At 38.7% G+C, this 17,006-nt stretch overlaps 1 protein-coding gene across 1 annotated transcript; it reads left to right on the top strand.

The window, feature by feature from the left end:
- Window positions 1–15,503: 15,503 nt before the first annotated feature.
- LOC149080789 (uncharacterized) lies at window positions 15,504–16,991 on the top strand. Its single transcript, XM_089237376.1, has one exon. The coding sequence runs from the start codon at window positions 15,504–15,506 to the stop codon at window positions 16,989–16,991; it is 1,488 nt and encodes a 495-aa protein (XP_089093502.1).
- The last annotated feature ends 15 nt before the right edge of the window (window positions 16,992–17,006 follow it).

Below are 17,006 nucleotides of genomic sequence, written 5' to 3'. Positions count from 1 at the left end.
ATAATAGAAAGAAAACAACATTATCCTGGGCATATTGGCTTTTCAGTGGACACTGCGCCGCTTGGGAAAAGATTTTAAACATTAATGCTCTAGAACCTCCATGAACTTTAAAAAAAGGAAAACTTTTGACAGTCAAAAATGATTCAATTCGAATATTTCCGAAATTTCTGCTTTGCTCATGGTAGCCCCCCCCCCCCCCCCCACGCAGGTCAAAGTCAGGCTCTGCTAATCAAATTATCATAGATAGACACAAAATATTTGTGTAAAAGATATTTGCATAAGTCCAGGGTGGAGGAAAAGGGTTCCCAAAGAGTATATTCTCCTTCCCGAACTAAACGACATTGCACAGGGACGGAATGTGAAACTTTTATATTCATTAATTAAAAAAATAAGTTGCGAACACAGTATTTTGAAAACACTAACTGGTAAATCGGATCAGGGGGCCCCAAAAAATTTCTTCAGGAGCACCGCAAAAATAAATTTGAAAAAAAAAAATCTTCTGTAATTCAAATATATTGACATAATAAATATTGCCAGTTATTGCCAAAAATGATGACGATAGTAAGCAAAGTCGCCAACTCATAATCGCAGAAAATTCGTCAAATACGGAAAATGAAGCCCCACTTTAAATTTCAGTGAATTAAAAAAAACTTGACAATATGTCACATAATTGTCAAGTTTTTTTAAATGAGTAATAATAAGTATTACTCATTTTTAATTGTAAGATATTCTCGTTTGTAGTCGTAATTTTGCAAATGTAATGTGTGAGTTGGAAAAATAATTTCAATCGTTGATTCGAATCAACGATTGAATCAACGATCATCATAAGCTGAAAGAAGGGTATTGGGCTTTTATTACTTTTGACAACAAAATGTTTGCCGACATCTGCCGCTATGGTGGTCGAGTGGTCAAAGTGATGGACTCGCATTGCGAGCACTCGGGTTTGAACCCCTCCGTCGCCATAGTGGTGGTCGGCTGAAGTTGGTTTTCTGTGGTTCCCAACTTCAAGACGCGAATGTGTGCCGATCTCGCCGTTAAAAAGTTTCGCCACATAGAGCAACAGACCTACAAACAGCCCAAATGTAATTCAATAATTACACATCACTCACTTCCCTTCTGAAATATAGATGGCAGCACTGAAAAATCAAACACAACACTACATATGCACTCAGACTGTTAGGTACACACACAGTTACACCTCCGGCACAACTTACATCGCCCATGAATGGTGATAGACCTGAGTTGTGCTCGGTTTGAAAAAAAAGAAAGGAAAAGCACTCGCATCTAGTGAGTCTCTGCCATCATCATAAGCTGAAAGAAGGAAATTGGGTTGTTCTTACTTTTTATCGAAGTGACATTCCCGGTTTCTTCTGTTTTTCTGGCTGTTCCGACATTTCTGCAAAAATGTCCCGGTTTTGACGTAATTTCAACGAAGCCAACTTGACTTTTATTCTTCAAAACAACGATTAACGATTAAACTTATCTTCGCAACTCAGAAATGACACATTGCGATAATTACAACTACGAATAAGAATATTTATTTCACCCCTGACGACTTCAGTGTCCAACCTCCACCAAACTCCTCCAATGGACCTAATTACTCGTCACATCTTTATTTATCAAGCAAAATATTCCTCAGGTACTGCGAATGCCGACCACCATCTGCAATACAGCAAAATAAATAATGCACTGCATCATAAACACAGCATAATATTCCATGAGCCGTAATACATACATTATACACAACGATAGCCAATACACAGAAAGTAATGCACCACTATATGCAGTGCATCACATTACGCAATAAGCATCGCGTTGCTATTACAGCATGCGATGCACTATAATATTGAAGGCGCCACTATCTGCAGTACGCCGCAATGAGCAATACACCCCACAATACCCAATAAGCACTCGTTAAAATAAGCAATACTGCATGCGATGTCCTACCATACTCAATGCATTACAATTAGTAATGCACCACTATTTGCAGTGCATCACCATAAGCAATACACTACAATACTCAATACGCGATGTATCGCATTAAGAAAGCACAATAAAACCATAATAAGCAATACACCATATGCACTGCATTACAATAAGCCAGCGGTTCTCGACCGGTGCTCCGCGGAGCCCTTGGGGCTCCGTGTGCACTTCCCAGGGACTCCGCGGCGACTCAAGGAAAATAAATGTGCAAATTTGGCAGATAAATAAAAAAAGAGCCCTACGGAGTTCCGCCATAAAAAATGTTTACAGAAAATTCTCCTCGAGTCAAATAGAGCTCCGATGGAAAAATTATGTACTGATCCGCGAGTCAAAAATGGTTGAGAACCGCTGGTGTAGATCGTAATCGAACACGATCCATTGAGAGGGAATGGCATTTAAATTAATTTTACAAAATCCATAAATTATTAATAATAATTAGCGCGGGGTCCACCTGCTGACACTTCATCGTGGCTCGAACCGTATTGAACAGGCATGATTTTTGTCATACTTTTAAAGCACTTCATCAACTCATTATCAAATATACGTTGCGATTCGATAACTTTGATCATTTTTCGAATTTTTTATTGCTATTTTTGTTTAATTAATGTAAATTAACAGAAGCAAAGGAATCAAGTACTGGAATTCCATGACCCCCACAAAGGTGGGGTTGACAGGCAGGATCGTCTTAAGAGCATCATGGGTCCAAGCCAAGGAATTTTTTGCAGGCCCTACCTGAAAAATTCTCGAAAAATTCAACTACATCTCGTTTTTCTGAGGCACCTCTTCTCTTGAGGCCCTTCGGTCACGGCCCGGGGTGGGGGAAGCATGCGTTACGACGGCATTGCCTAAGGTTCGCACTAAGTGTCCTCTTTTTTGAGTTTTGAATCTGGTAACCCTATCTGAAGACCGCATAATCTGTATTTTCACTTATCTGTTCGATCATCCATATTGTCCGAATGCTTTTGTGGAAGGAAATTATTATTTTTTCTACATAAAATCAATTGTTGCAAATGTACGAATTTTGTTAAAAAAATTTTCGTCTCATCGTAACATCACGTGACTCGGTGTAAAGTAACAAGATCCCGTTATTTTCTCATGGCATAAATAGAGTTCAAAACAATAAATGAAAAAATAATTTCAGCATCGATGGGATAATTCCAAAATAAATGGAAGAGATAATTCCAAAATATATTCCAGAATTAATGTAAGAGATAACTTCAGCACTGATAAAAGAGATAATTTCAAAATTAATGAAAAATAGATAATTCCAAAATTAATGAAAAAGAGATCATTTCAAAATTAATGAAAAAGAGATAATTCCAAAATTAATGAAAAAGAGATAATTCTAACATTAATGAAAAAGAGATAATTCCAAAATTAATGAAAAAGAGATCATTTCAAAATTAATGAAAAAATATAATTCCAAAATTAATGAAAAATAGATAATTCCAAATTTAATGAAAGGCAATTCCAGAATTAATGAGATATAATTTCAGCATTGATGAAAGAAACAAATCCAGAATTGATGAAAGCAATTACTCCAGAAATAATAGTTAATAAAGGAAATAATTCCAGAATGAACGAATGAAAATTCAAGAAATAATGAAGGAAATGATTCCAGTATTAATGAAATAAATAATTTTATATTTTTTCACCTTTATATGAATTCTTTATCTTTTTTTTTAATCTTTGAAACCCAATAGTTAGAGACCAAACTGTACATTTCTATGTGGGAATTGCCAGGCGGGAACTTTGTTTTCACCGAGTCACGTGATTTCCTTGCATTTGATGTCGCTGCGGTCGCGGCGGTCGGAGGCTCCCTCCAGTAATATAAGCTCGATGCAAGCCTCGGAATCTCTGACAAAACTTTAGTCAGAGAAACATTAGTTTTGATCCATTTTTTGCGCACGCGCACTACAGATATGATCACAGCATGAATTTTACAGAGTTGCCAGTGTGTGATATGGCTTCCCTCTGCACCATGTTGTAACCAGAAAAAATCTGATAAAATTTATTATATTTTATAATGAAATTTAATTTTAATTTTCAAATTTTTTTCAGTGCATTTAATGTACTATCATGTAAAACGTATCATTAAGGCATATTATCAGATTATTTGAAATCAAAAATTTAATGACAGTGAATAAACGCAAATAATAATAATTACGGTATTTAGCGTAAGTACAATCAAAATATAGCTAAATAAGTGCAAATAATAATAAATATGCATAAAGATTGCAACGATTGAAGATTGAAAAAAAAGCACGTGAGAACGAAATAGGACGAGCCGTTAATGCCAAAAGGCACAGTGACACGATTGGCTGTTGGGGAACTGACTAATCAGTTTGCCATATTTAGCAAGAAATCATACTTTTTCATCATTGAAACAAGTCGCCAAGATGACTTTGTGTTGCTCTCTTTTAAGACAGAACTCTGTCGGGAAACCTCATGATCATGTACTCTGTATTTTACGGAACAAAATTACATACAACTCTGAGAAAATTTTAAATTTCCCGTTATCACGTCATTTTTAGTAAAAGTCATTTAGTGGATTTTTGTCTCTGAGAGATATTGGGTGCATTCAATACCACTCTGCTGTTGTTACATTACGCATGCTCAACCCATGGCCCGCGGGCCAATTTCGCACTCAGAGTGATCTGATGTGACCCGCGACCTCAAACTTAATTTTGTAAAAATTTACAGATCACTTGAGTAACCCGCCGTACAGTTCCAGCGCACACTTAAACGGTCGGTGGCACAGCACTTGAGTGACTCGTGGGACATTTACAGAGCACTTGAATGACTCTTGGCACAGTTTAATATCACTCAAGGGACCAGCGACATATACATAGTTCACTTGAGCAACCTACGACATAGTTCTAGAACACTTTTGAGTGGACCCGACATACTTCCAGATCATTTAATTATCCGCGGCACATTTTATATCACTTAAGTGATACAATTCCACAACACTCAAGTGGCCCGCGACACATTTATGAACCACTCAAGTAACCCACGACGTATTTACAGATCAATTAAGTGATGTGCGGCACAGTTCCAGAGTAATTAAGGGACGTGTGGCATAGTTTCAGAGCACTTGAACGGCCTGCGATGCAGTTTCACATCATTCAAGTTACCCGTGGCCTAGCTCTAGATCACTCAAGTGGCCTCCGAGGCATATTTCGACATGATTTAAGTGGCTCGCGACACATTTTCAAATAAAGTGGCCCACTCTTCCCCCAAAGGTTGAGCACCATTGCATAAGGGTAATTGAAGCGAGGGGGGTCCATGGAAAAATTCCAGTTGGTCCGTGTAAGCTTGGAAGTGAAAACATTTTCGTCATTATTCTTATCAGTGGTGTTTTAACAATAAAAGAGCCACTAGATCAATGGACCCCAGGGGCGAACAGTTGGTCTGGTGCCACGGACCAGTGGGGAAGAAAATTTCATCCTTTAACCTCACCTTCAACATTATAAGGGCAATACCGTCTAGAGCAGAAGCTGCTGCCTGATACTGATAAGGGGGTGCCCAAGCATTTAGTTGCGACTCTGCCTACGGCCGTAGCTAGAAATTAATTTCGGAGAGAGGGGGGTGACAAAAAGTAGAACAGACGATTGTACCATGTTATTACATATGTCGCGAATCAGTGTATGTGCGTGGGAGAGAGAAGATGTTTTTCTCATATATTTTGTGGTGTCAGATTTGACCCAGACGATTGTGACGTCATTAACGAAACCCCTCTCCCTCTGTGTTTTGTTTTTGCTTTTCTCTCTCTCTCTCTGTCTGTAGTGTACAAGATATAGTTGAAACGATGCTTTCGGCTCGAATGGAAGCAGTCTTTTTTTGAATGTGCTAGAGAATTTGTACAGTATGTATCATGTGTATTAAATAATATTTTAATCCAGTTCATCCTTCGTGTCAAAAGACAACTGCGTTTGTTTTTCGGGTAGAGATGCACAGTTGAAAGAAATTTCGAATGAACCCTTCATAACATTTTTTGGCGCCCGAACAGGGACACGGAGGACATCGTGAACTTACGAACACAGATACATAGTGTTTTCTTCTTTTTTTTTTTTTTATTTTGAGTTTCGCTGAGCCGACCATGGAAGCACTGAAAGTAAAAAGAAAATCTCTTCGCACGTCGCTGACGGTAGCAATGAACGCTATTGCAGAAGAGCTGCAAAAAGACACTTGTGATTCAGAAAGTCTTCAAGTTCTTCTCAATCAGATGTAAATTTGAGAGATTGGATTCCGTCCAAACAAGCATTTCTGAACTGTTTGAGGGAGAAGAATTTGAAAGAGACTTCCTTCAAGCTGAAACCTACCGTGATCGATTTCTAGCTCTCAAATTGGGACTAGAAAACAAGGTTTTTTTCACAAGGAGCGAAATCGCAAGTCGATGACGATAGCGTGGTGAGTGTAGCTGCTTCTACAACAAAGCGAAAGTTCAAGCTTCCGAAACTGGAACTAAAAAAGTTTTCTGGGGATGCCAGAGAATATCTTGGATTCTGGAGCCAGTTTGAAAAAATTCCCGAAGATCCAGATATCGCTACGGAAGACAAGTTTCACTATCTCTCGCAGTGTATGGTTCCGAATTCTCGAGCTTCGCAGATCATCAACAGTTTTCCAATGACAGCGGAGAACTACGAAAAGGCTATTACGCAAATGAAGAATCGCTTCGGTCGTGAGGATACACTTATCCAAGTTTATGTGCGCGATTTTCTTCATCTTGTCTTGAGCAACAACAGTGGTTCCAGGAAGGAGTTCAAGCTCGCAAATCTATACGACAGCCTGCAGACAAAATTACGATCATTAGAGACTCTAAGCCCCTCCTCACACGGGGAAACTAAAGTTCAGCAACTGATAAGAGAAACCGTCTCCCGAAGACCAGTACGTATATCGCTCTAGACGCCCTCACACGAGGAAATTAGCGTCTTAGCGACGAAATATCGAACGCGACTCGGTCACTTGGCGACTGACATGCTAGTCGCCGCCAACTTTTGTTGAAGAAACTAGAGAAACTGCCTTTGGCATTCCTTCATATTTTCGTCATGCGAGTTTGGACTCATATTGAAAAACAATCCAGAGTATATGTATAATAAATTATCAGTTGAAAGGATATAATGAAATTTCTTCAGAATTTCAGTTCACAGGTAAATACACGATTTCTTTATTTAAATTGATATTATTTTGAAATTATAATGAAATCAGGGGCGTCGGAATTGTTTCGAAACTGTGGGTGATCGTCTTTAGTTTTATATCGGAAAGTTTAATTTCTTAATCAATTCTGGGGTGCTCGGATCCATGCCACAAATTACCGTGGGTGCTTGAGCTTGCATCCCTGGCTCTGACGCCACTGAATGAAATGGTAAACCAGGACTGTCATTTCAACTTTTCTCGAGGGGGGGGGGGGGCAAAGAACATATACTCACTGTATGTACGTATATATACTATTTATAGTGTATTTTTGAAAGCCGGGGGCAATAGCCCCCTGATATGACTTGTCCGTGGTAAACACATGGGCCCACCCGGGTACTCCCCCGCGGGGGTGATTTCAAAAGAAGATGGAGCATCACAAAAATTATATCCGGTAAAAAATTTCAGGAATAACCAAATGAATTTGCCAAGTAGGATCTCAGAAAAAAAAAATACATGGCTGGGAGCCCCCCATGTTGCTCTTAAGACGGCCCTGGATAAGAACCTGCAGAAAATTTCAAAATACCGTCTACTTTTACATGTACCTAAACAAGCACGTGTTCCATAGGGATGGTCCCTGATTTTCCCCCTTGCTTGGAATGTCTGTAATCTAGGTCACGTACACGCACATCTGTGTGTGGGAGTATTCGCGGAAAATCATTTCCTGAAACATAAACAACAATTCATGTGTTGTTTGTCTCTAGTTTTGCCTATAGTTTATTTTTTGCCTCTGGGAACCAGCTTTCGTCGTTTCATCTCATGAAACTACTTAAAATTCTGCGTGACAATATTTTAACTAATAAACAATAAAAATATATTAAATCCAACATATATAGGTACTGAAAGGCACATTTATAGAGGAAAAACAGACATTTTATTGTGAATTTTTTTTCCGAATGAAACATGAAATTATACTAAAAAACTATCTAATTTTTACCATTTTATTGTCATTTCAAAATGATATCAATTTAAATAATGAAATTTTGTATTTACCTGTGAGCTGAAATTCTGTAGAAATTTCACATATAATAGAAATTATTTTTCTTATTTATTTGTTTCGATTTTTCCTAACCCGGTTAACAAGATAGTACCGGAAGATAAGAAGGAAAACTATAGACTGTGCTGTTTTTACTCAGTTTCCCGGGCTTTGAATATTTTTTAAGTAGCGCCGATTAGAATACGCGAATGAAAAAGATAATACGGTCGACCTGCGGTTGGTTGTGTTTTTGTTCTTGTGTCCAATATTTTCAATTTTTTTGTCCTTTTGCATCTCTTTCTTTTGCTGACAAGTTCGTCAGGTTTTTTATTTTTTGTTCCGGAATAGTTTTGTCTGTGGTTTTTTCTTTTTTTTTCCCCCTCTTGCAGTGGCGAGAATTAAATAGCGCGCCCCAGGGGTGGCGCGCTTAAGCCTAACCTCGGACATGACAAGTCTTTCTGAAACTGACAGTATGAAGATTATTGCATCGACTTCATCGGATAACATTACACAGTCTCTGTCTCACGAGAAAATGGAAGTAAGTGGTTCTGAGAAAAAATCTGACGAACATAATGTATTCACTTCTACCATGTCAGATGGTCAAAAAGCCATTCAAGCGGCCGCTCTGGGCTGCTCATCATTCCAAGTGATGGTGATTTCCCCGCAAATTATCCCAGCTTCGAAGCCTCGGGCCCTGCAGAAGGAGCTAAACACCTACATCAGGAAAAGCAAAGATATCTCAGAGGTGAAATTTACTCGCTCTGGAAAGTGCCTCATTCTAACAATATCAACAGCGAAGTCAACACTGGAGGCACTCATGATCAACCAACTTTTTGGAACTAAAGTATCTACTAAATTCCTACTGGAAAACTGTTCCACAAGATTCCTCGTCAGAAACATAGAATCAGACATCCCTGTGAATGAATTAGCAGAAGAAATCCAAGGGATAATATAATCCCTCTTGAGCTCCGGCGTTTTATCAAGCAAGGAGTTCCAACCTCCACTGTGTTAGTAACAAAGCTGGGTACACATTTACCTGAGGACATAAAGCTTTGGTTCCTTCGCCAGAAGATTTCTCTTTTCATTGATAGACCGCGACAATGTAAACTATGCTTCAAATTCACACATATTGCAAAATATTGCCCAGCAAGGGCCCAATTTTGTGACAAATGTGGGGAGCAGCACCATGTATCAGTGTGTACAGCTAGTACACTCACCTGTATCAATTGCAAAGGCTCTCACTCAGCGCTTGATAAATCGTGTGCCCAATACAATACAGAATGTAAAGTTTTACAGATCAAAGCAGAGCGCCATGTCTCTATCGCTGTGGCACGACGATCTATTAACACCGAATCATATGCCACGATTACATCCAAAAGTACTCCTCCTGAAAACACTCAGATTACTTTCACTCTTCAAAGTGAACTTCGTGCTTTTAGGGAAGCATTGATAAATGAAATCAAAGCATTGTTACAACCCTTTTCTTCACCACCAGCAAAAATTACTCAAGAATCTGGCGGCAAAAGAAAGATCACCGATTCGAGTGAAATTGAGCAAGTTGACCTCATCCCATCACAAAATCAAAGGTCCTCTTCCCGTTCTTCACGTCCGGGAAAGAAAAAAAAAAGTAATTTTAGTGTATCTTAGGGGATAAGTTCTCTCCTGGCTTTTTGTTTGTCCTTTCACAATTTTTTTTTTCATTCAACACTTCAATCAATAGACTTAATAGCCCATCTGGTCTTTCTATCACACAATGGAATGCCAGGGGTATAAAAAACAAAATCTCTTCTGTGAAACAATTTTTGCTTGAACAGTCTGACATCATTCTCATTCAAGAATCGCATTTGAATCCAATGAAAAATTTTTTCCTGCCTGGTTGCCATATTTATCGTCAAGACAATTCTTCAAATAAAAGAGGTCTTCTCACTGCTATCAAGAAACACATTCCTTCAAAACTGGAATTCCAATATTGCAACGACGAGTTTGAAGCTCTCGTCATCTCAGTCTATTTTAATGACAAAATTATATATATTACAAACTGTTACAGACCTCCTTCATCTTCCTTCTCCACTTCATACCTCAATATCATAAAAGGAAAAATGGGAGGTTCTTTTATTCTGGCAGGTGACTTTAATGCTCACCATCCAGCCTGGATGTCTCGAGAAACTTCCTCCTCTGGCAATAAAATTTATGACTGGCTCAATCTGAATAATATTGCCCTCATTATTCCATCCAGCCCCACTTACTTCTCTGCTGAGAGGAATTCTTTTATTGACCTGTGTCTCTGTAGCCCTAATCTGTTTAGCAATATAACCTGGTCTACTGGGTCAGACCTTTATGGTAGTGATCACATTCCCATTAAGATTTTTCTGGGCGGGATTTATTGCCCGCATCAACAGTCTCACTACTTCATCAATTGGAACAAATTCAGCACAGGCATAGCAAACACTAGATTTCCTGTGTTTAACTCCTTTAATCACTTATATAATTTTATCAAAGATCAATTTCACAATGCTCGAGTAATCTGTGACGCTATTAAAAGTCAGCGGTTGCCTTTAAACTCAGAGTGCAGACAACTCCTTGTTAAAAAAAAGAAGTCCTTTAAGAGATATAGGCAGTCACCTACTGTCGGGAATTGGATTGAATACAAAAGAGCTCATGCTACTTTTCGACACAAATTTCGTTGTTTCAAATTTATGTTTTTTGACTCCCAACTCAGACAAAACAACAATTCAGTACATATCTACAAGATTTTGAGAAAATTCAAGTATATTGGTTCCCATACCTATAACTCGGCACATGCAGTCATTCTTTTTCAAGGTGAAACGCTCATTGACCCTCTCGAGCAAACAAAAGCATTCATGTCCAGATTCCAATGTCTACAACCCCAATCTACAAGTTCTCAAGTCTCCAGCTGCTCTAGAGAATTTAACAGCCAGTTGGAAAAGAAGTTTACCTTTAAGGAACTGCAATCAGCAATCAAAAGAGGTAAAGACTCTGCTCCAGGTCCAGACGATATCCCCAACAAAGCCATTCGACAACTTCCTCCAGATATCCTTCAATTCCTCCTCCAAAATCTCAACTCTCTTTGGATTACATCTTCTGTTCCCGAATCTTTTAAAGAAGGAAAAGTCATCTTCATCCTAAAAAAAGGAAAGCCTTCTACTGATATTAATTCATATAGACCCATCACTATGATCAATACCTTTACAAAGCTGTTCGAACGAATCATTCTCTCTCGTCTTCAATGGATCTCTCTTCAGCACAACTTTTTTCCTCATAATATTTATGGATTTCGTCCTAAAACAGGCACTGAAAGCTGTTTAGAGATATAGTTGCCTGTATTTATACAAGTTTCTCGAAAGGCCACCAGGGCTATCTGATTGGTTTGGATATACAGAGCGCATATGATAATGTTCCTCATGATATTCTGATTCGTAAACTTTACAACATTGGTTTTGGTACTGTATTTTGCAAGTGGTTCCATTCATATCTGTCTAATAGAAATCATCACATTCATTGGAGGGGCCATACGTCGCCCAGGTTTCATATTAGTAAAGGTCTGCTACAGGGTTCTAGCCTTTCGCCTTTCCTGTTTTTACACTAGACCTGATCCCGTTAATTCCAAATTTTGTGAAACTTTTTGTATATGCAGATGACTTGATTTTATATGCCAGCTCTCCGGAAGGATACCAAGCAGAGGTTTTTCTTCAGAAATCTATTAGCATTCTTAATTCTTGGGCACAAACTAATGGTCTTCAACTTTCACCTAGCAAATCTCAATTCTGCATTTTCTCTCGCAAAAAAACTAATCACCATCCTTCGTTTAAAATTCATAACTCTCAGATTCCTTACCACCCTTTCATCAAAATCCTGGGAATCTATTTCGACAAAACCTTGAACTGGAAGAAACAAATACTTCATCTCAAATCTACAGGAGCTTTCTCAAATAACATCTGCCACTCTGTTGCACGGTCAGCTAGAGCCATTCCCTACATAATGTTAAAACCGATTTTCTTATCCATTATTTCAAATATCTTGGGATACGGTGCAATTGCTTGGGCAAACTGCTCGAAATCCCTTCTATCTTCTCTGGATCCCATATATCATTCAGCCATTCGCTCTATTCTTGGTCTTCCCAGAAGCACCTCGGTCATTAAGATGAGATCCCTCCTTCAAATTCCATCATTGGAGAACATTATTCTAAACAGAACTTATATGGCTCTCATCACCGCAGTTAGCTCACCATCTCAAAAATTTACTCTTCCTACTATGAATCGTTCTTCTGTCTTTGGAAATACTGCTTTTTGGAAAAATAGATGCGCCAACTCATCTATTTTCTTAAATCTGCACTCATTTATTCCATTCATGTACAAGGTTCCTCCATGGTCTGTCAACAATGTCTTCATTCAAACTGATGTTTGGGAATTTCAAAAAACGCCTAAAAGCAACCTCTCTTCAATTCTTTTCAATGAATATTTTGAATCGGTGAACAACAACATCATCATTGCTACTGATGCCTCAAAAGCCAAATATACAACTCTTGGCGCTTTTTTCCCCCAGGCTAATGTCACGAAAACATGTACTACACATCCAAATGCATCTGTTTTCTCCGCTGAAGCTCTTGCAATTGCATATGGCCTCAACTGTCTCAACATCCAAGACAATCCAAACATCACAATTTTTTCAGACTCAAAAGCAGTTCTCCTTGCCCTGAATAATATTAGCATCCACTCACATTCTGTCATCTTATTGCTCTATAACGTTATTGCTTATATTTGTTCTCAGATAAATTCGCTAACTCTTGTATGGGTTCCAGGCCATGTCAACATCTCTCTGAATGAAACTATTGATAAAGCAGTCCATAATCTAGCCACCACTTCTGTTCCTCTGACAACTCCAGCAGGTTTCTTCATTGAAGACTACAAAGTCAGAACCCGAGACATTCTCACATCAACTTGGCGGAATCAACTTCAAGTGGCTTGTCCATCTCAATTTTCCATTTTCCTCAATTTTGTTGAAAAAATCTCCAGAAAGATGTCATCTCGAAAAATTGAAAACCTTCTTTACAAACTCATTTGCGAGCGAGCTCCGCTCAACAAGTACTTACACACTATTAAAAGACATAGAGACCCCTACTGTTTCAATTGTCCAATGGAAGAATCTGCTTATCACTTCCTTTTCCAGTGTCCTTTCTATCAAAATATTCGCAAGTTTATCCTCATTGATCCTGTTTCAAATAACTACATTTTAGAGTGGTCAGATCTGATTTCTCTTCCTCCCAACATTATTTCTTGTTTGGTCCAAAAATATATTTGGGCATCCCATCGTTTTGATTGATTGTTTTTTTTTTCTTTCTGCTTTCTGTTCTATCATGACTAAAATAGAGGGCCTCTAGCTTTAGAAGTGCTGCATCGTTGCCCTGTGCAGCTGAAGATATCCCACTCTTCCTTTCCCTTTATTTTGTTTTCCTTTGCTCTTAATTTCTGGGAGCAGTCGACAATGATTAATATATTTTTTTCTTTAATGTAGAAAATCTCTACCAGCCGCAGGGAGAGGGCCTTGCTGTAGCCAAAAACCCTGCTAAAACTAAACCATTGATTGATTGATTGATGATTAAGTAGCGCCGTGTAAGGGAGAACGGGCAACTCGACTCGTTCTAGTCAACTCAACTCTCAAGTTGAAGCAACTCGAGCTCGATTTTAGTTTCACCGTGTGAGGAGGGCCTAGGTGTCACTGAGGATAAATTTGCAAGTATTCTTTTTCCACTAGTTGAATCATGCCTTCCTGTGGATATCTTGAGAGTCTGAGGAAAGATAGAAGGTAAGAGTGACTTGGATTCTATCTTAGAATTTTTGAAAAACGAAGTGATATCGGAAGAGCGAGTTGCTTTGGCTCATGCTGGACTTGGCTTTGAAAAAACCAAGAGACCAAACAAGCTCGTCGCTGAAGAGCTTTGTATTGCCACAGCGAATGATTTAATGGTCCATTATAAGATTGATAAACAACGCATGCTTAAAAAGACTGACGAATCATGTATATTTTGTGATAAATTTCATTCGTCAGATAAGTGTTTTAAGACAAGCCAAGGGCGTAGCGGGGGACTTGGGGGTCTGGTCCCCCCCCCCGAAATGTGAGAAAATGACCGGAAAAAGGGAAAAAGATGGCCAAATCCATTGTTCTGTCACTTTGGCCCCCCCCCCGAACGAAATTTCTGGCTACGCCCCTGAGACAAGCTCACTATCATACGATGAAAAGCGAAATTTGATTATGAAAAGGGGAGCTTGTTTTGCATGCCTTAAGAGAAATCATATCTCGCGAAACTGTAGAGCCAAAGTCAGATGTTCTAATTGCAATAGAAGACATTTGTTAGTAATGTGTCAAGGAGACTTTCCCACTGAGGTTAAAAATGTAGAATTAGAAAGTACTAAATTAGAGAAGGGAGATAACGTACTGACAAATCAAGCAACCGATTCTGATGTTTTATTGCAGACTCTGATAGTTCGAGTAAAGCATGGTGATCGAGAGAAATCTATTAGAGCCATCATTGATACCGGGTCCGAGAGAACATATTTGAAAAAAGATGTCATTGATTTTTTGACGAGATTAAATTGGTCCATAAACTGTTTGGTGGTGTTGACACAAAAGAAAAATTACACCATAAATACAAAGTTCATGTTAAGAGTCTTAACAACCAATGGAGTTGCAATATGTTCTGTTTAGATCAGACAAAAATATGTTCCGATATCAGGAGTATATCAAACGGTCCATGGATCAGTGAATTGACCAAATGTGGTATTCATATCACTGACATGGAAAATCTATCATATCGCGTTGAACCCGATATCAAATTGCTTATAGGTGCAGATATAGCTGGTAAATTGGTAACGGGAAATATTAAATCATTGAAAAGTGGTCCAGTTGCTGTACAAACCCATCTGGGATGGACTTTAATGGGAAAAATGCCCAGAGTAATTGAGAAAAACACTCCAAATCATGCTTTGTTAACAACATCGTTATTTCTCAATGCTTCCTGTACAGAATTATGGAGATTGGACACTTTAGGCATCACTGATCCCGTTGAGTCACAAACAACATCTGAAATCCATGAGCAGACAATACAATATTTCAAAAATACCTTAAATGTTGATTGTGATGGAAGGTATGAAGTTGCATTGCCGTGGATATTGGATAATTCGCATTTGCCCACAAACAAAGGCTTGGCAGAGAAACGACTTCAACTACTTATAAGAAACTAATTGTTTCGAATAAAACTGATATCTATCAGGAAGTTTTTGATTCGTGGTTGAAAGAGCAAATTATCGAAAGGGTGACTGACGAAAAACAAATGCAGGTTCATTTTCTCCCGCATAGACCAGTATTCAAGGAATCGAGTGAGACTACAAAAGTGAGACCTGTTTTTGACGCATCAGCTCACGTTACTGGGTCTCCTTCACTGAACGACTGCTTATGTAAGGGTCCAAATTTAATCGAGATAATTCCAACGTTATTGAATCGCTTCCGGAAATTTCCTATTGCAGTAACCTCTGACATTGAAAAAGCTTTTCTACAGATTAGTGTTAGAGAAAAAGATAGAGATTATTTGCGATTTTTGTGGAAAAGGGATAAAGATCAGATAGTTGTGTACAGGCATAAGCGTGTAGTGTTCGGAGTCAATTGCAGTCCTTTCTTATTAGCTGCTACACTGAATCATCATCTTGACAAGGCTCCTGATGATCTATCCACTACAGCTAGAACTCTGAAAGAATCTTTTTACGTAGACAACTGTGTGTGCAGCCTGAACTCAGTTGATGAAGCGAATAAGTTTATAATAGAATCGCAACTACTTCTGTCATCCGCAAAATTCAATCTAAGAGACTGGAGGTCCAATCATTCTCTTGGTATTATCACTACATCACATAGTACGGATCCCGTTCCAGTTCTTGGCCTGAACTGGGATTCAGAGAATGACCTACTTTCCTGCAGAGTCGAGCTGCCGGAAGAAGAGAAAATTGTAGCTACGAAACGAGTTTTGCTTTCATTGGCAAATAGAGTATTCGATCCCATTGGATTTACTTCACCGGTCACTTTGCTTCCTAAGTTAATTTTACAAGAGTGCTGGAAACTAGAGTTGGAGTGGGATGAAAATTTACCCGACCATTTGGCCAAAAAATTTTGGAAATGGGTAAAAGGCATACGATTGATTCCTACTATTAGGATATCGAGATGGGTGAATCTAGGTCGATTTACTGATAAGAAAGTCAGTATTCACATATTTTGTGACGCAAGCAAATATGCTTATTCTACTTGCATTTTCTTGAGAATCGAAACAACGGACTGTGTTTCAGTGAATTTCGTTCAATCACGTACCAGAGTTGCTCCGTTGAAGAGCATAACAATTCCTCGCTTAGAACTTTTAGCATGTTGTATTGGGGCGAGATTAGGCAACACCGTTATTTCTGACATGGACATACCGGAACTGAAGGTTTACTATTGGAGTGACTCGACAACCGCTTTAAGTTGGATCCAAAGAGATGTGCACTGGGGTGTATTCGTTTATAATCGTGTACTTGAAATAAGAAAGTTGACTCATATAAACGAATGGAGGCATATCGCTGGAAAACAAAATCCTGCTGACCTTCCCTCAAGAGGTTGTTCGGTTGAACATCTATTAAATCTAAGATGGTGGGAGAGACCAGCATGGTTGAGTGAGCCCGAGTCTACTTGGCAACGGGTTGTTGAATTGCCAGATGAAGAAGTTGTCAATTCTGAAAAGCGAAAAGGTGTATTGATTGCACATAATGAAAGTTCGAAACCAGATAAGGTTCATCAATAATTTGAAAAAATTGAA

Source organism: Pholcus phalangioides, unplaced genomic scaffold, assembly GCF_987345545.1.
Source record: "Pholcus phalangioides strain wild (caught in Gottingen) unplaced genomic scaffold, Ppha-v1.0 ptg000010l_1, whole genome shotgun sequence".
Taxonomy (NCBI): Eukaryota; Metazoa; Arthropoda; class Arachnida; order Araneae; family Pholcidae; genus Pholcus; species Pholcus phalangioides.
This window is presented reverse-complemented; position numbering and strand designations above follow the sequence as displayed.